Source organism: Heloderma suspectum, chromosome 3, assembly GCF_057233095.1.
Source record: "Heloderma suspectum isolate Gila_16-S chromosome 3, 16-S_ref, whole genome shotgun sequence".
NCBI lineage: Eukaryota > Metazoa > Chordata > Lepidosauria > Squamata > Helodermatidae > Heloderma > Heloderma suspectum.
In genome coordinates, this window is record NC_139460.1 from 236,308,508 (window position 1) to 236,329,024 (window position 20,517).

Below are 20,517 nucleotides of genomic sequence, written 5' to 3' on the forward strand. Positions count from 1 at the left end.
TGCTTTTACAGATCATCCCTCTTTATCATACATTTTAAAAATGCACACAGAAACCATGCACAGAATCTTCAGGCGTTCGAAGCAGCAGGTGACCAATGTCAAAGAAAGTAAGTGACAAAGGAATAAAGAATCATATTCTGGTTTTGTTAATCCGGCTCAGGGTGTTGTGTGTTCCACCCAACAAGTTTCACCAATCAGAAGAGTGGCATGAAAACAGGAAGACTCTCTTCTCACCATTTTGGATTTAAGAGAAAGACTATCGAAGTGTTAATTAAAGAGGAGATGGCTTTAGCTATTTCCAGCAGACTGGATGCATCAAAAGGCTTCGTGTTTTGTGGATCTGGAAGCTCCCGGGAAAGAAATCTGTTATTTTAAGTACATTATGCTGGTCAAAGATGCTCATAGCTTTAGAAAAATACGCACTGAGGGACAGCTCCACGCTACAGTAGTATATCCTATGTTAAATACCTGTATTGTAGAAATAGGAGAAAACTGTCTGCTTTCAAATCAATAAATCAGAAAAACTAGAAAACGGATTTGGTACCTTAACTACTTCACCCCCATCAACTTTCATCAGTTGCCTCAAATTCTGTTGGAGCAGATTTGTGTTGGATCGCCACTTCAAGAGCCCCAGCAGGTCCACTAAATCAAAGAAGAAAAAAAGAGCAGAAAAGCTCTAGTGTTTTGAATCTGTATTTTAAATCTCTGCATTGCTGCTAGGTTTTATTCTGGTTGTACTGTTATATTGTGGTTTTAAGCTTTCATATTTTATATTATTTTATGCTGCACTCTGTGGTTTGAATTTTTGTGAACCACCCAGAGAGCTTCACCTACTGGGTGGTATAGAAATAAAATTAATGAATGAATGGGGAAAAATTGTTCAACTACTGCTGATAAAATGCAATTCAGAGTAAAGACAGAAACAGCTCATAGGCTACACTTATCTGGAAATAAAAGATATGCAGAGGATTGTGTTGTTAATCTAACAAATTAGTAAATTTTGTTATCAAAATTTGAAGAGGCATAAAAGCTATGAATTTAATAGGGAGACCGTCTACATGTACCGACACATCTACAATCTCTTCCAGAATCGCAAGGAACATTCAATTCCCCACCTCTATTCTGAAATGGTATAAACGTGCAGCACACTAGTAAAATGGGCAAATAACTGTGAAGTTTTCATACAGGCCGCTCACGTGGTTTGTATATGAGAACTTTGCATATGGGAATTTTCCTCATAACCTCCCCACCCGACATTATTCTGCCATTCAAATATTATTTATGTGTATAGGATCAAGCCACAGGAAAGCAGCAACTGCAGTAATGTGTAACTTCGGTTATACAGTTCTAAACAGAAAAGATATACAGTCAGGGCCAGAAATATTGGAACAAGGATAACTGTTTTGGCAATTGGCCTCTGCACACCACCACATTGAAGTTGAAAGGAAACACACCCAGATGGGAGCGAAGTCAGGACTTTCAGCTGTAATTCAAGGGGTTTGACAAAAGTGGGGCACTAGCCATTCAGGAAGGACAGCCAGTGGCATACACACACCCCCATCATTGGTGGCTCATAAGTAATGGAACAAACCAACATCATTTCAAACTTAAGGGTCGCCTTTGATACCTGGATGAAAATCCTTTGCAGTCAATGACTGCCTGAAGTCTGGAATCCATGGACATGACCCAATGCTGAGTTTCCTCCCTCAAGATGCTTTGTCAGGCCTTGACTGCAGCTGCCTTCAGCTGCTGCTTGTTTGTGGGTCTTTCTGCCTTCAGTCTGGTCTTCAGTAAGTGAAAAGCATGCTCTATTGGGTTGAGATCAGGTGACTGACTTGGCCATTGAAGAACATCCCACTTCTTTGCCTTCAGAAACTCTTGGGTAGCTTTTGCTGTATGTTTGGGTTATTATCCATCTGCAATATGAAGCGGCGTCCTATCAGTTTGGCAGCATTCAGCTGAATCTGAGCAGAAAGTATAGCCCTATACACTTCAGAATTCATCCTGCTGATTTTCTCAGCAGTCAGGTCATCAATAAACACCAGTGACCCAGTTCCATTGGCAGCCATACATGTCCATGCCATAACACTGCCTCCACCATGTTTGACAGATGATGTGGTATGCTTTGGATCATGAGCTGTTCCTTTCCTTCTCCATACTTTTCTCTTCCCATCGTTCTGGTACAAGGTAATCTTGGTTTCATCAGTCCAAAGAATCTTATTCCAGAACTGGGCAGGCTTTTTTAGGTGTTTGCTGGCAAAGGCTAATCTGGCCTTTCGGTTCTTGAGCGTTACCTGTGGTTTGCACCTTGTTGTGAAGCCTCTGTATTTACATTCATAAAGCTGTCTCTTGACTGTAGATGTTGACAATGACATGCCTACCTCCGCAACAGCTTTCTTGACCTGGCTAGATGTTGTGAAATGGTTCCTCTTCACCATGAGCAGAATTCTGCCGTCATCCCCTGTAGTTGTCTTCCGTGGTCTTCCAGGCCTTTTGCTGTTGCCGAGCTTGCCAGTTAATTCCTTCTTTTTCAGGATGTCCCGAACTGTTGTATGGGCCACTCCCACTGTTTTTGCTGTCTCTCTGATGGGTTTATTTTGTTTCCTCAGCCTAATGATGGCCTCCTTCACTCGCATGGACGCCTCTTTGGAGCTCATGTTGGGAGTTCCAGTGAACAGCTACCAAATGCAAATGTTAACACTCAGAACCACCTCCAGGCCTTTTATCTGCTGGATTAGGCATGGGGTGCCCAGGAAACAGGCCACACCTGGCCATGCAGCTGCTTGTCGGCCATTCGTTCCATTACTTATGAGCCACCAATGATGGGGGTGTGTGTATGCCACTGGCTGTCCTTCCTGAATGGTTAGTGCCCCACTTTTGTCAAACCCCTTGAATTACAGCTGAAAGTCCTGACTTCGCCCCCATCTGGGTGTGTTTCCTTTCAACCACAATGTGTTGGTGCATGGAGGCCAACTGCCAAAACAGTTATCCTTGTTCCAATATTTCTGGCCCTGACTGTATAAGAATGCAAGGTAAACGATTGATAATGATCCACTTTTGGAATATAATGCTCCCCATCACTCTCGATCCAAAAGTTGGTAAATTACTTTATAACAGATTTGATTCATCTTTGCTTTTTGTTGTTCTGCCAGGATAAAGATGACATGGGGATTGTAAATAAAATCCTTGGACAGTATCCAATGGTGTCACTCCACAAACTCAAATAACACTAGCGGAGCGCCGCCAAATCTTTCAATTGCGCAAGGGGTTGCACATGCATAACGCACAACTGTTGGAATGGACTTGTGGAAACTTAACTTTAGTTGGATTTTCCTCTTGTGCTAGTTTCCACTAATGCAACATCTTTTGCACTAGTGGAATGATACGGTTGAATATTGCCTCTAGAGAGGCATGCCATTAAGTAGCATATGACTGATAAACTGTTAACAGACTATGATGCCCTGAAACATTTGTCTTCTAAAATTAGGAAGAGAAAAATTAAATTTAAAAAACGATTAGGAAGAGAAATACCTTTGCTATATAAAAATGTGTTTTTATATGGGAAAGCTTGTTGTGCCTCCCAAGATCCTACCATAATTAACTGAATTTAGCATCTGTAAAACATGTGCTTAAGTATCAGTACATACGCAATGTCAAATCTAATGCAAACAACATACATCGAGCTCAATTAACATATGGGAAGCATAAAAGCTCAATTCCAAAGATACTAAAAAGAACCATAAAACCATCTTTAACATACTGCATAAAACTGACAAAATGTGTACAATAGAACATTAAAAATGAAGAAATTACCCTCTAAAGTCAATATGATTTTGTCTCGCAATCAAGGCAGCATCACCACAGACTTACTGCAGGCTTTAGTACATTAATGAGGAATTACAAACTAAAATATTGGTTTAAATATTTAAAATGATTTAGGAATTACTATTGCATCAACTTTCCTTTAAAATCTTTGTAAGCTGGACATTGAAAAAGAAAAAAAAAACAAATCTCTTTTCCGTTAAGTGACAGATATAACTACAAGATACCAAGAACATGAGGCGGTTGCCAAAAATGGCAGCCCAGTGTCAAATTCCCCTCTTGCCTTGCATATCGTTTGGTTCAACTTTTGTTGTTCGGTCGTTAAGTCGTGTCCGACTCTTCGTGACCCCATGGACCATAGCATGCCAGGCCTTCCTGTCCTCCGCTCTCACCTGGAATGTGTTCAAGTCCATATTCATTGCATTGGTGATGCTATCTAGCCATCTCATCCTCTGCCATCCCCTTCTCCTTTTGCCTTCAATCTTTCCAAGCATCACAGTCTTTTCCAGTGAGTTTTCTCTTCGCATTAGGTGGCCAAAATATTTGAGCTTCAGCTTCAGTATCTGTCCTTCCAATGAGCATTCATGGTTAATTTCCTTTAGGATTGATTGATTGGACCTCCAATTCTTCGGAGCTCAGCCTTCTTTATAGTCCAGCTCTCACAGTCATACGTTACTACTGGGAAAACCATAGCTTTGATTATACGAACCTTTGTCGGCAAGGTGATGTCTCTGCTTCTTACTATGCTGTCTAGGTTGGCCATAGCTTTCCTCCCAAGGAGCAAGCGTCTTTTGATTTCTTGGCTACAGTCACCGTCTGCGGTGATCTTGGAGCCCAAGAAAATAAAATCTGTCACAGCTTCCATTTCTTCCCCTTCTATATGCCAGGAAGTGATGGGGCCAGATGCCATGCTCTTAGTTTTCTTAATGTTGAGTTTCAAACCAGCTTTTGCACTCTCCACTTTCACCCTCAACAAGAGGCTCTTTAGATCCTCTTCACTTTCTGCCATTAGGTTGGTATCGTCTGCGTATCTGAGGTTGTTGATAATTCCCCCAGAAATCTTAATTCTGACCTGTGATTCATCCAACCCAGCGTTTCTCATGATGTACTCTGCATATAAGTTAAATAAGCAGGGCAACAATATGCAGCCTTGTCGTACTCCTTTCCCAATTTTGAACCAATCGGTTGTTCCATGTCTGGTAAGGTTTCTCAGGAGACAAGTAAGGTGGTCTGGTACTCCCATTTCTTTCAGAATTTGCCACAGTTTGTTGTGATCCACACAATCAAAGGCTTTAGCGTAGTCAATGAAGCAGAAATAGATGTTTTTCTGGAATTCTCTTGCTTTCTCCATGATCCAGCGAATGTTGGCGATTTGATCTCTAGTTCCTCTGCCTCTTCTAAACCCAGCTTGTACTTCCGGTAGTTCTCGGTTCACATACTGCTGAAGCCTAGCTTGTAGGATTTTGAGCATAACTTGCTGACATGTGAAATGAGCGCAATTGTGCGGTAGTTTGAACGCTCTTTGGCATTGCCCTTCTTTGGAATTGGAATGTAATCTGACCTTTTCCAGTCTTGTGGCCACTGTTGAGTGTTCCAAATTTGTTGGCATATTGAGTGCAGCACTTTAACGGCATCATCTTTTAGGATTTTAAATAGCTCAGCTGGAATACTGTCATTTCCGCTAGCTTTGTTGTTAGGAATGCTTCCTAAAGCCCACTTGACTTCACTCTCTAGGATGTCTGGCTCAAGTTCCGTGACCGCACTATCATGGCTATCAGGGACATTAAGATCTTTCCTGTATAGTTCTTCTGTGTATTCTTTCCACCTCTTCTTAATCTCATCTGCTTCTGTTAGGTCCCTGCCTTCTTTGTCCTTTATCATGCTCGTCTTTGCACAAAACGTTTCCTTGAGATCTCCGATTTACTTGAAAAGATCTCTAGTCTTTCCCATTCTATTGTTTTCCTCCATTTCTTTGCATTGTTCATTTAAGAAGGCCTTCTTGTCTCTCCTTGCTATTCTCTGGAAATCTGCATTCAGTTGGGTATATCTTCCCCTTTCTCCCTTGCTTTTTGCTTCCCTTCTTTCCTCAGCTACTTGTAAAGCCTCATCAGACAGCCACTTTGCTTTCTTGCATTTCTTTTTCTTTGGGATGGATTGAGTTGCTGCCTCCTGAACAATGTTACCGACCTCCATCCATAGTTCCTCAGGCACTCTGTCTATCAGATCTAATCCCTTAAATCTATTTGTCACCTCTACTGTATATTCATAAGGGATATGATTTAGGTCATACCTGAATGGTTTAGTGGTTTTCCCTACGTTCTTCAATTTAAGACGAAATTTTGCAAGAAGCAGCTCATGATCTGAGCCACAGTCAGCTCCAGGTCTTGTTTTTACTGACTGTATAGAGCTTATCCATCTTTGACTGCAAAGGACATAATCAATCTAAATATATCAAATTTTATATCCATGCTCTACTGTTTCAACAGTAAAGCAACTCAGCACTTTTTCTTAATTTTCTGATATGAATCTTTAAACAGAACCATCTTTTGTCTGGTAGCTGGTTGTTAAGGGGTTTTATTTGCTTCCTTGAATAGTAGTTCCCTAACCATTACTGCACTACAAGCTGCTTGAGAAACAATGGGAGTTCCTTTATTCCATTTCCTCAAAGCATTATCATATCTTGAATCTAAAGTGTTTTCCTTCAGACACAATGGTCCCAGCAAACAATAAAAAACAGTATAAAATAAGAAATGTGATTTAAAATTAACATTATGGGAATGAATTATCCTAGCACAAGCATTGCCATCCATGCACAGGGCAGGTGACATGGGACTAAGCAGAGCCCTGTTCTCTCAATCTAGTACTGCAGCACATGGTCAGTATCAAGACTGGCAGGTGAATGAATACCTCCATATCTGCATTCAGCTTTTCTTTTTGGCTGGATATGCATTACTCTTCAAGGTGTGTATACCGAGTTGGGAACAGGACTCTGTTTTACCAAACTATGCCAATCTCTCCGCTTGTAAGTGCTGCAGCCATGCAAGGTTGAATCACACCATATATATGGTATAACTGACACTTGGTGGGATGACTCTCATGACTGGAATACAGCAGTTGAAGGATATAACTTGTTCAAAAAGAACAGGAGGAACAGAAAGGGAGGCGGGGTTGCACTGTATGTGAATAATACATATCTCTGCACAGAAATACAGGAGGAGGAGCTTGGTAGCCCCATCGAGAGCATCTGGGTTGAAATAAATGGAGCAAAGAATAAAAGGAACCTGGTGGTCGGAGTCTACTACCGGCCACCCAATCAAGGAGAAGACGAGGATGAAACTTTTGAAAAGCAAATAGCCAATATTTTAAGGAAGCATGATGTAGTAGTAATGGGGGACTTCAATTTCCCCGATATTTGTTATACATTCTGCAAAACATGGCCCCTCCAGGAAATTCCTGACTTGTGTGGCGGATAACTTCCTCCTACAGAAAGTAGGGGAAGGAACTAGAGGATCGGCTATCCTTGACTTGATCCTAACCAACAGAGATGACTTAGTGCATAAAGTAGCACTTACAGGAACTCTGGGGGAAAGCGACCATGTTGTACTTGAGTTCTTGGTTCTAAGGGAAGCAAAAGCCAAATGTAGTCAAACCCTGGATTTTAGGAAAGCTGATTTTAATAAACTCAGAACAATGATCAGTCAGGTCCCATGGCAAGCGACACTAATGAGAAAAGGAGTCCAAGATGAGTGGGAGCTTTTAAAAAAGGAAATTCTCCAGGCACAATGACAAACAATTCCAAGAAGAAGAAAAGGTGGAAGACAACAGAAGAAGCCAATGTGGCTTCACAAAAAGTTTAGGGATGACCTGAAAACAAAAAAGGACACATATAGGAAGTGGAAAGAAGGCCAAGTAACAAAGGAAGAGTACAGGCAGGTAGCACAGAATTGCAGGGATGGCTAGGAAGGCTAAAGCTGAGAACAAGCTGAGGTTAGCGAGGGATGCTAAAAGCAACAAAAAGGCTTTCTTCAGCTACATGCATAGTAAAAGGCAGAGGAAAGAAATGGTGGTTCAGCTATTAAATAAGGATGGCAAAACGATAACAAATGACAAAGAAAAGGCAGAGGTGCTCAATTCCTACTTTGGCTCAGTCTTCTCCCAAAAGAGGGTCTATGACCCCCCTGGCAAAGGCAAAGTACAGGCTGAAGGGGCAGGATTGCAGCTTGAGATCGATAGGCATATGGTCAAGGAACATCTAATTACTTTGAATGAGTTCAAATCTCCAGGGCCAGATGAACTGCATCCTAGAGTAATAAAGGAACTGGCAGAAGAACTCTCAGAACCGCTGTCTATTCTCTTTGAGAAATCATGGAGGACGGGGGAAGTGCCAGTTGACTGGAGGAGGGCTAATGTGGTCCCTATCTTCAAAAAGGGTAAAAAGGAGAAACCTGGGAACTACAGACCAGTCAGTCTGACATCAATCCCTGGGAAAATTCTGAAGCAGATGATAAAGCAATCCATCTGGAAGCACCTTGAAAACAATGTTGTGATTACTCGAAGACAACATGGATTTGTCAAAAACAAGTCCTGCCAGATGAATCTGATCTCATTTTTTGATCAAGTCACCTCCCTTGTGGACCATGGGAATGCTGTAGACATCATATACCTTGACTTCAGCAAAGCTTTCGACAAAGTGCCCCATGATATCCTAATGAGCAAACTAGCTCAAAGTGGGCTAGATGAAACAACGATCCGGTGGATCCACAGTTGGCTACAGAATCGGACTCAAAGAGTGCTCATTAATGGGACCTTCTCACACTGGGGAGAGGTAACGAGTGGGGTACCGCAGGGCTCAGTCCTGGGCCCAGTGCTCTTCAACATTTGTATTCATGACTTGGAGGAGGAGGTGCAGGGAATGCTGATCAAATTTGCAGATGACACAAAATAGGGCAGGATAGCTAATACTCTGGAAGACAGAAACAAAATTCAAAGTGATCTGGATAGACTGGAGCGCTGGGCAGAAAACAACAGAATGACATTTAATAGGGAGAAATGCCAAGTTCTGCACCTAGGAAAAAGAAACCAAATGCACAGTTACAAGATGGGGGATACATGGCTCAACAACACTACAAGTGAGAAGGATCTTGGAATTGTTGTCGATCACAAGTTGAATATGAGCCAACAATGTGATGTGGCTGCAAAAAAGGCAAATGCTCTTTTGGGCTGCATTAATAGAAGCATAGCTTCCAAATCCCAGGAAGTACTAGTTCCCCTCTACTCAGCACTGGTTAGGCCTCATCTGGAGTACTGTGTCCAGTTCTGGGCACCACACTTTAAGAAGGAAGCAGACAAACTGGAGAGGGTTCAGAGGAGGGCAACAAAGATGATCAGGGGACTGGAAACAAAGCCCTATGAAGAGAGACTGAAAGAAATGGGCATGTTTAGCCTTGAGAAGAGAAGACTGAGGGGAGATATGATAGCGCTCTTCAAGTACTTGAAAGGTTGTCACAGAGAGGAAGGCCAGGATCTCTTCTTGATCATCCCAAAGTGCAGGACGCGGAATAATGGGCTCAAGTGACAGGAAGCCAGATTCCGGCTGAACTGACCTAGGGAGGTGGTGGGCTCTTCCACACTGGAGGCATTCAAGACGAGGCTGGACAGCCATCTGTCAGGGATGCTCTGACTTGGATTCATGCATTGAGCAGGGGGTTGGACTCGATGGCCTTGTAGGCCCCTTCCAACCCTACTATTCTATGATTTTATGATATATATATGTATATATATACACACATAAACTGGAATTAGAAACTGTTGCATCCTATAAACATCTTCATCCATGACCAAAAGAAATTTCCCAACCTAGAGATATAAAAGGGTGACTCAACCTGAATGGACAATATTACTATTCTTTACAACATGCAAGTTGGATAAATACTTTTTCTAGGATTAGATTGTTTGCCTCACCATTTTGAGTTAGTTTTGTTGAACAAACTAGAGTAGAGATCTGGAAAGAATCTTTACTGATGGTGCAGCTTCCAAGATTCTGCATGCTCTTGCCAGCCGTGGAATGACCTTTTTCCTCCAATTCTATTTTAGTTGAAGGCAAGCTTAAGTACGTTGAAAAATCTTCTAGCTTTTTTGCTTCTGCCTGCAATATTATTCCCAAACAAAACAGAAATGCTGAAAACAATTTTGATACTCACAACTCTCTGCATATAAATACAGGTACATTTGAACAGTTTTTTTCATTTTTAATGAAGCCACAACTGGAAGGCACTTTCCCTCCGGTGCCTTCAAAGACTAGATCAAAAACATGTCACGCAGCAAGATGAATGTCTTTTCGATACCCGTGCAATTCCACTACTATTCTGACTTACCTACCCTAGAGAGAACAAGGAATAAAAAAGATAAATGTTTCAGATATATATGGTTTAACTATTATGAAAGCTCCAAATGTTTTCCAAAACAGCTGTATGAAAGTGTACTCTTCTTCCCAATACCCTATTTTTTTCTGTGATTTATTTATTAGATTTGTATTCCGCCCAAGTAGCAAATGCCCTCAGGGAAGTTTACAATCATAAAACCAAACAACAAAATACAATCAAAATATCAAAATAATTCAGTATTAAACATCTAAAACATTTTACAAGTATTTAAAAACACTAAAAACATTGAGGAGCCAGTGGTAAAATTGATACTGAAGGAATGTATTTGAGATTATATGCCTGCTTAAAAGACAAAGGTCTTAATTTGGTGTCTAAATGTATACAATAAAGACACCAGGTGGATCTCCCTGAAAAGGGCATTCCGCAGACAGGGGGTGCTAAAGAGAAAGCTGTTTCCCTGGTAGCCCCCCATCGTGCCATTGCGATGGCACCGCAAGAAGAGCCTCCAAAGACAATCTTAGCAACTGGGCAAGAGCATATGGGAGAAGGTTCTCCTTCAGGTAGACTGGTCCTAAGCTGTTTATGGCTTTAAAGGTCAGCACCAACACTTTAAATCGGGCCCAGAAACTGACTGGCAACCAGTCAGTCCCAGTAAGCAGCCTCATTGCTAAGTGGACTAACTGAAGTGTCCGAACCGTCTTCAGAGGAAGCCCCATATATATCACATTGCAGTGATCCAGGTGGGAGGTCATCACTGCATGGATAACTGCGGCCAGCCTAAGTTAAACAATGCTTAACATTGCTAAGGGAAAGTATTTAAACACATGTTTAAATTAGGCTTCTACATCACACTGAACACAACAGCCATCCCTTAAACATTTGGATTCTCAAAGTACCGCAGCAAATATTTAGAGTAATACCTTGTACACTATAAGATCATGCTCTCCATCCCGTAGTGTTGTTCCATCGTATCTCATCAATTTAACAAATGCCAGGGCAAATATTTTCTCAGACTTGTCTTTGGCTGTTTAAAATAAAAAGCACAAGAACACACTGTAAATAAATTTATAAATATTACAGGTAAAGACATTCTAGAATGCTGATGCAGACATTCTAGAACGCACATGTGACAGTTAGTAAAGATTAAGACGTTCTTAGGTTGTGCATATCCAGAAGGCATTAGAAATTTATGTTGCAATCATATGCACCTTTACCAGGGAGTTAAGGGCTTTCCTCTGACAAGACATGCATATTGTGGTGTCAGAATCTTAGAAATAGAGGGCAAAATCCACCTGCCTGTTTGCATGCATGGAACACGGTGCACAGAAGCTCCTGCCCTGGAAATTGCCCCAAGACTACAAAAAATTGCCCCACTAGCACCTACATACAGCTCTGAGTGGCTGTGCACATGCAAAACTCACATCACAGCCATACCAGATGCACTACTGCATACAAGGCTGTAGGGTGTAGCTAATGAAAACCCTCCATATTTGCCAGAAAGGCATACAGGATTTGGACAGAATGACCTGTGAGAGGACCCCTAAAGCCTTTGTTTACAAGTTGGGGGTGAGAAAACCTGGATGGAGGAGGAGAAGGGACTCAGGTTCCGTTGGTCCTCTTGGCAGCTGCATCTACCATGGTACCTTCATTCTCCTTCCCAACCTCCAGGATTCCAAAGTAGGCACTAGAAGGAACGCTTTGGGCTCCCTACACAACCTCCAGATGCCAGTCTCTTGTAATGAGATATACTGGCACTGGAATCATCACAGGGTTATACACTAGTGCAGAAAGTGGGAACTGTTCCTTCCCCATGGGCTAGATTATCTCCTGGGACACCCCCCAGGGGCAGGTCCCTCCTTCCCTCCCTCAGCCCTCTCCCTCCCAGATGTCAACCCTTTTTCTCTGTGCAGAAAGAGGCACAGAACAATCACTCTGTGCTGCTCTCTGCACAGAGAAAGGGACAGCCTTTCCCTGCTTAGTGGTGTAGAAAGGCTGCCTTATTCTAGCACTGGGCATTTGGCAGTGCCTGAAAGAGAAGCTGGGCTAGATAGGGAACTCCCACAAAATGGAGTTTCCTTACCCCTTTACTAGTGCTGTCTGGCCTCACATGTAAGGCCAGAAAGAGTGTGCTCTTTCTCACCAAGGAATATCACATGTTTACAGGAAAGATCATTCAAGAATGCACACATGACCGTAATATGCTGAGAGGTAGTATTTCTGATGTGACTAGGAATACCTGAATACCTACTTTCAAAGACACTGGTCCTTTATTCCTTAAAGTAAGCCTTCAAGTCAAAGTGTTTAAAAGCTACAAAACAGTATTCCTTGTTACCAAAATATCTCATTATCTTATGCCAAGCAGAATTCAAGTACTACCAGTACATGTCCTTAAAACCCACCTTCTGCAATTCCTTTAGTACAAAATGACTATTCTAGTTTTATTCAAGTTAATAAAATGCACAGAAGTGCAAATCTGTGAATTCAGGAACAAAAAGGAAACCTTCCTTGTAATACTATATGGAAAGCCTGAAATATAATCCACACTGCAGTAGAAAGTTCATGTTTCCATTTGGATCAACAAGTGATCCAAATGAGCCTATGATCAGCCCTTTCCATTCTGTGTCATTATTAATAATAAAAGAACCCACTGGTTTGAGTTCAGAGAAGCAAAAGATCAGGACAGGCAACAATGAGAAGTAGAAACTGAAGGGCAACACTGATCAATCCAGGGGCATACCCCCACAAATATATCAGGAAGCACTGTGGCAGTCCTGAGCCTTAATCCATAATGAATACAATAATCTAAAACCTTAATATTTTGGCCACCCATGATGTTCTTCAACATAATGTGAATGCTTCCTACTGAACCAATTTGTAGTTCACAGTCATAAATATGACAGTAATTTGCTGCACATTGTTTTCATTAGCGAAATTCTTAAATATTCTATTAAAGCAAGTACTGTTTTCATTCATATGACTAATTTTTACATCAAAATAGCAGCTTTTAATTACACAAGCATTAACTATTATGGAGTAGGTGTCAAATATGGCAAGTTCTTAAATACATCCAGTGAAAGTTACAGCTTTGGTTCTTCTGCTGATAGCATAATAAGAATTCAAACTGCAGGTTTTTGGAAGATCCAATCATGTTAGTTAAGACAACTACTTTATTACAATCATGCAAACCATGCTTTTTCCATTGTAATAATAATCAAGTGCATACAAGCTGGATACTGGGGATGTAAAGAATATCAAATGCTAGTGATTGTAATCAGAAACATTAACACCTAGTTGAATCAGACTAATAAATGTCACTAGCAAGCTTTCCCTACAATTGAACTTCATGATCAATGAAGATCACAGCAGCCCATACAAAAAGCAAGCAAGTTAGTTTATTTTTCCCATTAAAATATCCCTACTTACCAGCCTCTACGCAGCATACACCCAGTGCCATCAACTGACTTTACTTGTGGAAGTGCAAAGGGGAGTAGAATATATCAAAAGGCAGAAGAGATGAGGCCAGAGGAAAAGGACTTCAAATTAGAAAGAAAATTAAAGGTAGTGACTTCCTTAAAACAGATTCAAGCAGCAGGAAATACCAGGGCCTGGGGAGGAGCGTGGGGTGGGCGAATTACTCACAATCCTGTGATGACCTGTGCCGAAAAGTAAACCTTAAGTGACTGCGATTCACATCTTCAATGGGGATTGCAACCTTCACAAAACAAACAGAATATACACACATACACATATATAAGAAAGCCTTGTAAATATATATTTCAAAAGTGATTAGCCTACAAACATTGTTGCCAGCCTTTCCAAGATATACCTATAGTGGCAAATATTGGAATATTGACTTCTTGAAAGAAGAAACATGATCTCAGTTCCAAGTTATAAGATCTTATCTGCCTGCTATGCAGCACCAGATTTTCAAGAGATCCTTCAAGTACGTTTTTCAAGTAATACTTATATTGCAGTATTAGAAGCTATATTAAAAACAAGAACAGAAATAAGCAGCACTTTGCTTCATGATATCTTTACAGATCAGCAAAGTCATTTCTTCAGAGCTTTACAGAACCAGGCTTCGAAAGATACACCCAGTACTTTTACAGACAGCAGGAAAATTGCAACCCAGCTCGCTCATTTCTCTGCTTGTTTTTCAACCCAGATGGACTTTTCAGTCAACCTGGAAGTAAGCTGCCTATGTTGAACCAGTCATCTCAATAATACAGCATGCACCTAGACCAGAGATGGGGAATATGTGGCCCCTCCAGATGCTGCTGAACTGCAGCTCCCATCACCTCTCACTGTTGGCTATGCTTGCTGGGGCTGATGGAGTTGCACCCCAAAAACACCTGGAGAGCCTCATACTCCCCATCCCTGACCTAGATCATCCACCACTGACACAGCACTTTGGTTTTGGATCCAGCCTGCTGAGCATCTCCTCTGTAGTTTTTTTTTAGGCATAAAGTGAAAACATGTTTCTTCCAGCAGGCTTTTAGCTTCAATTTTTAATTATTTTATCTCTTGAACTGCTTTATTATCATCATCATCATCATCATCATCATCATGGCTGGCTGGGGAATGCTGGGAATTTTAGGACTTGTCTAAACATGCATAGGTTTGCGCCATTAAAAGGCTAAGTTGCAAAGATGTGACTTTACACCCTTTCTAAAAGCCAAGAGAGGGGAGAACAATCCTAGTTCTTGAGGGAGTTCATTCCATAAGTTTGGGACAACTAAAGGGTAAAGCTTTTTCACGTGCCTGACAAATGGGCCTCTGTAGGCAATGGCATCATCAAAAAGCTCTCTCCTGCAAATCTTAATACCTGCACAGCTTCACAGTGAGACAGGTGGTTTCTTAGATACTTAGATCCTAAGCCATTTAGGGCTTTAACAGTTAAAACCAACATCTTGAATTGCACCCAGAAAGCAAATGGCAACCAGTGCCATTCTTTCAGGGCAGGTGTAATATGTTCCTGATACCATAATTCCGGACACTCTGGCTTCCAGACAATATACTTTATACATTCTGGTTTTATTGGACATTTTTACTGGCTCTTCTTTTGTTTTTATCAGTATTATGTTTTTCTCTTGCTGCTTTTTAATTCTCTCAATTTAGTGCTGATTTTAAAATTACATAATGTAAACCGGCTTGAGCCTAGGTTTTATAGAAAAAGAGCATAGAGGGGTTTTTTTAAGTATAAAGTTGTGCTACAATCTACCATGCACATAAGCATTAAAATGAATGGGCTTAACTGTACCCTGACTCATTGTGGGACTGTGCCATGCATTTCACTCAGCTTTCTCAGTCTGAGTTCTAGATGCATGTTGAGCCACCCAAACAACAGCTTGCACGAACAAGGCCCAAGTCAAATGAATGTCAAAGCAGCACTGAAAAACAAGCAGTGAAATGATTCCGCATTTCACACGCCTGCCAAGGAATCTTAATTACAGACAACTAGTTTGTGGCACATTACTAAGCTAATACTGAATTATATCTAGAATTGGAGATATGGAGCAGGACTTCCAGCCATGCTTCAAGTCTGCTGTGGCAGAGGGGGAAATGAAATAATATCCCAAACTGTCAGCTTTCAGCTCTCCGAGCTAGTATGGAAAGAGTGCTGTCTTTAGCTGCAGAACTTTACAACAGCTACAAGCAGGCCAGAGAGATTCTAGTTCTGTGTCTCTCTCTGATTTTAATGGCTATGTTCACCCTGACTGCAAAGAGCCTTGACATTGACTTCATACCTATTTCACTAAAGTGTGCTCTTTCTCCTTAAACCAGATCAGTATTATTACTGTCAATAGACATCACAACTGTCAATTCAATTTAAGTTCTTTAACTCACTATACAAGTCTTTTCTTGTCACCTTGTTCTAGTCCCAAATTTTTATATTCCCCCTCTCCATTCACCTGTTTCTCTTCACTGTTCACATTCTTCTTCCCAATAATTTCATAATAGTATACTCACCCCTGTATAAATGTCAGATTACCTGATTTGTAACTCTAAGTAACCCCATACACATATTGCTTTTTAAATTCTGTATCTTGTACTATGAAAACACTGAAATCACCTTCACTCTTCTATATGATCATTCCTTTTTAATATACCATTTTTTTGCCACTTAATGGAGATTTTCTTGACTTCAGAATCAGATTACCTTACTTCAGATGTAGTTCCAAGAAAGGGAAGGTACTTAAATTCCCTATTTTTGTCTGCTTTATCTGCAATACAGCATCTGCAGATTTTAGATATTCTTTTAAAATATGAAGAATACAGGGTGGGAAAATCCCACCGTCTATGAGGTGAAGCAAAGGCAGATGCCACTTAGGAATATACTGTATACCTAGATGTTACCAAGAGGTTATTCAAAGGCTAATTAGCACAATTTATTATTTAATATTAGTCCATCTGTCAGACATCACATTCATTTTAATGCTACAATGAGTCACACCTGCCTCTCCATAGGGTTTCACTCCTACTGCTAAAGCTTGGGAGAGACCACTGGACAGTGGTAGATCACTTGCTTTGTGTGCAGAAGTTCCCAGGTGCAATCCCTGCCCTCTCTAGTTAAACTGATCAGGTAGCAGGTGATATGAAAGACCCTTGTCTGAAACCACTGCCAGTCAGAGTAGATAATACTAACTAGATGGATAGTCTGACTTGATATAAGGCAGTTTGTAGTTATGCCCACCAGTGTGGATGGCTTTAAAAGGGGGTTGGACAAATTCATTGAGGAGAAGGCTACCAATGGCTGCTAGTCCTGATGGCTATGTGCTACCTCCAGAACCAGAGGCAGTGAGCCTATGTATACCAGTTGCTGGGGAACATGGGTGGGAGGGTGCATTTGCGCTCATGTCCCGCTTGTGGGTTCCCGGTCGACAGCTGGTTGGCCACTGTGTGGCAGAATGCTGGACTAGATGGACCCTTGGTCTGATCCAACATGGCTCTTCTTATGTTCCTGTGTTATGTTCCTATGTTCGTATGGCAATCCTGTTGCTTTGACTACCTACATTCTGCCTGTCCAACACTGTACATACATTTCATATTTTCTATTCCAAACCCAGCTGCTTACATTTCTTACTTTGGCTGACCATTTTGATTATGCCCAGCCTTTCTTTCTCTCCCTCCAGTGATTTCCACTGTTCTGAGCACAAACTCCTTATCAAAAAAGCTTCCCGTGAGAACCTGCTACTGTCAAGCCCCCGGGACCACAGCTTCCTTAACCAACTTCACACTCTTCTTTCCACTCTTTATGTCTAAAATCCATCATAACAAAAGCACTAACGTTGCAGCAGCTCTCTCCCCTCTCCTAATGGCTCTTCATATACCAAATCATATACCAAATCTGTCCAACTGGCAGAATTCCCTACAACTATAGCTCAGCCAAATGCACATGCAAATACATTCGCACACAATGTTATCACATCACCTGTTGATACCTCCATTCCTTACCCTGCCTTTTTCTCTTGTCTAATTTTAAATTTGTAAACTCCTTTGGGTTTACAGTGCCATTAATATGCATTGCATTTTACCATAATTAGCATTTGTTCTGGTAAACTGCTGCTACCGTTCTATTTTCATTAACAATGCATGATAAATCCTAATAATCTCACAGTGCATGTGTGCAGTTTATGGCAATACATTTATAGCTTACATTACAATCAATCGCTAAACTGTTCAACTTTTAATACAAGAGAGATTTGAGATAGATGTTGGAATAATTCTGTCAAAGCTGTCTTGATCAGAAGACCAGGAGGTAAATATATTCAGTAAATATCTTCATCTATGTCGTTCCTTAGCAACCTTCAAAAGCTTCTCTAGCACAGATACCTCTTTTAGTCTGACAGGAATACACATAGTCTATCAATTGGGTTCTCCCTCTTTCTTGCTTTCTTTTCAAAAAGAAAATCTTAATGCCAGGCATACCTTTACAGTTTCAAACCAACGAGGTTGTTTTACTTGGTAATATATCACAGATTTATATTCTGAAAGGGCTTCATCTCCAGCACCGGGAAAAATTATATTCTAAATAGACAGACAGACAGACAGACAGACAGACAGGGTTAAACTAATTTTTCAGTTGCATGTATAAACAAATGCTATTACTACACTTAAGGGAAAATCCAATAAAAATAAAGTTTCAGGTTTGGGTATCACCAGCTTCAATATGAGGGCAAGAATTCACATAATAATAAACAGAAAATATATTGGGCATGCATGAAAACTGACATCTTCCATTAAAAATAAAATTTAATAATATATGATTTAAGTGCTCACTTTGACAGTAGTTCCTACACATTTTGACGCTCTCAGAATATATAGGAAAAGTAGCATTGGTACTGACCATTCAATTATCATCAATTGACTGTGTATTGTTATTTGACTGCAGTCAAATATTCCATGAAATCAAGAATACCACTGTGTGGAAGCTTATCTTTCTTGTTTCATTATGGTGTCATTTGTTAATAAGGGTAGGAGTGAAGGCTGCTTGACCCCTAATCCTGGAGCAGGGTGGGGCAACATGACCCTCCAGGTGTTTTGGCCCACAAATCCTGTCATCCTTCACCCCCTGGCCTAGCACCACTGCAAAGCTTATCCTACTGGGCACCTGACATAGCTTAAGTCATCAATGACATAGATTACTGCCTGGGAGTGTCCATGATTCTATCTGACTTGTTTCAGGAACCAGGAAATACCTCCCATCCATGTAAACCAATTGTGAGGTTCTGGATTTGAATTGAGAAAAACAATTGATATAGAAAGTGCTGGAGGTACTGGTTGAAATAAAACGCATGAAACACAAGTACAAGTGAGACATTAAATCCTGAGAAATCTAGAAATACCAAAAAATTTTTGATGTTCTACAAAGTTTATGCTTAAAAAAAAAAAAATCTATTATTTGACAGTATTTTAACAGTAAGCTGATCACCTCCTTTTTTGGACCAGCCAAATGCCCAACGCTAGCACAGTAAATAAACCCTTCCCAGTAATGTACCTCCAGTTTTTTGCCATCTTCATCATAAACTGATACTGTAACCTCTACATTCTTTGCTGTAGTTTTGCTGCCCTTGTCAAAATCTCCTTGAACTAATGTTACATAGATATCATTACGGACATCGCCTGAGAGACAGGGGGAAAGAGAACAGCAAGCCCATTAATAAAATATTTTACTGTCTATCAATATCCTACATAAACACAAAACAAAATTATAAAGGAGAATAATTTTTGTTTACTTACTGTACACATGGTAATTTTAAAAATGAAAATTAAACACTGAATACATATGTATGCTAAAATTTCTAGAATGGCTTTCTGTACAGTGTATACTCAAAATAATGCAAGTTTAGGTAAGTTTCAGCAACTATCATCAAGATCAAAACATTTAGTAACAACACATCAGCTTCAATCCACATATAAAGTTATTTTCCCATTCTGTGACTAAATGAATGCCTGTTGTGTATAACAAAACTAATGATACAGCACATTCACAAACAAGGATGGATATACCCTTTAACCCCCTTCATGGATCACTGCCTTGTTGTGGCGAAGGGGCTTGCGTAACTCAGTGAAGCCATAAGCTATGCCGTGCAGGGCCACCCAAGACGGACAGGTCATGGCGGAGAGTTCTGACAAAATGTGGTCCACTGGAGAAGGAAATGGCAACCCACTCCAGTATTCTTGCCAAGAAAACCCCATGGAACGTATCACAAGGCTCAAAGAGATGACGCCGGAAGATGAGCCCCTCAGGTCGGAATGTGTCCAATATACTACTGGGGAAGAGCAGAGGGTATTTCCAAGTAGCGCCAGAAAGAGTGAAGCGGCTGGGCCAAAGCCGAAAGGAGACTCAGCTGTGGATGTGTCTGGTGGTGAAAAGAAAATCCGATGCTGTAAAGAACAATATTGTTCTTTACATTCTTAAAGTGATGGGAATACCAAGCCACCTTACCTGTCTCCTGAGAAACCTGTACGAGGGTCAAGAAGCAACAGTAAGAACCACACATGGAACAACTGAGTGGTTCAAAATTGGGAAAGGGGTATGACAAGTCTGCATATTGTCACCCTGCTTATTTAACTTATATGCAGAGTACATCATGAGAAACGCTGGGTTGGATGAATCACAGGTCGGAATTAAGATTGCCAGGAGAATTATCAACAACCTCCGATATGCAAATGATACCACCCTAATGGCAGAAAGCGAAGAGGATCTAAAGAGCCTCTTGTTGAGGGTGAAAGAGGAGACTGCAAAAGCTGGTTTGAAACTCAACATTAAAAAAATGAAGATCATGGCATCTGGCCCCATCACTTCCTG

General features: G+C 40.8%; 1 protein-coding gene across 3 annotated transcripts in view; it reads right to left on the reverse strand.

The window, feature by feature from the left end:
• The window catches only part of DOCK1 (dedicator of cytokinesis 1), a 556,714-nt gene that overhangs the window by 452,802 nt on the left and 83,395 nt on the right, over nucleotides 1–20,517 (reverse strand). For all 3 annotated transcript variants that reach the window (XM_084841443.1, XM_084841442.1, XM_084841444.1), the window contains exons 14-19: nucleotides 19,204–19,328; nucleotides 18,135–18,233; nucleotides 13,845–13,917; nucleotides 11,126–11,229; nucleotides 9,784–9,967; nucleotides 545–642 (exon numbers count right to left, since the gene is read on the reverse strand). In XM_084841443.1, coding sequence (XP_084697569.1) covers nucleotides 545–642; nucleotides 9,784–9,967; nucleotides 11,126–11,229; nucleotides 13,845–13,917; nucleotides 18,135–18,233; nucleotides 19,204–19,328 — 683 coding nt within the window. The remainder of the gene's footprint in view (nucleotides 1–544; nucleotides 643–9,783; nucleotides 9,968–11,125; nucleotides 11,230–13,844; nucleotides 13,918–18,134; nucleotides 18,234–19,203; nucleotides 19,329–20,517) is intronic.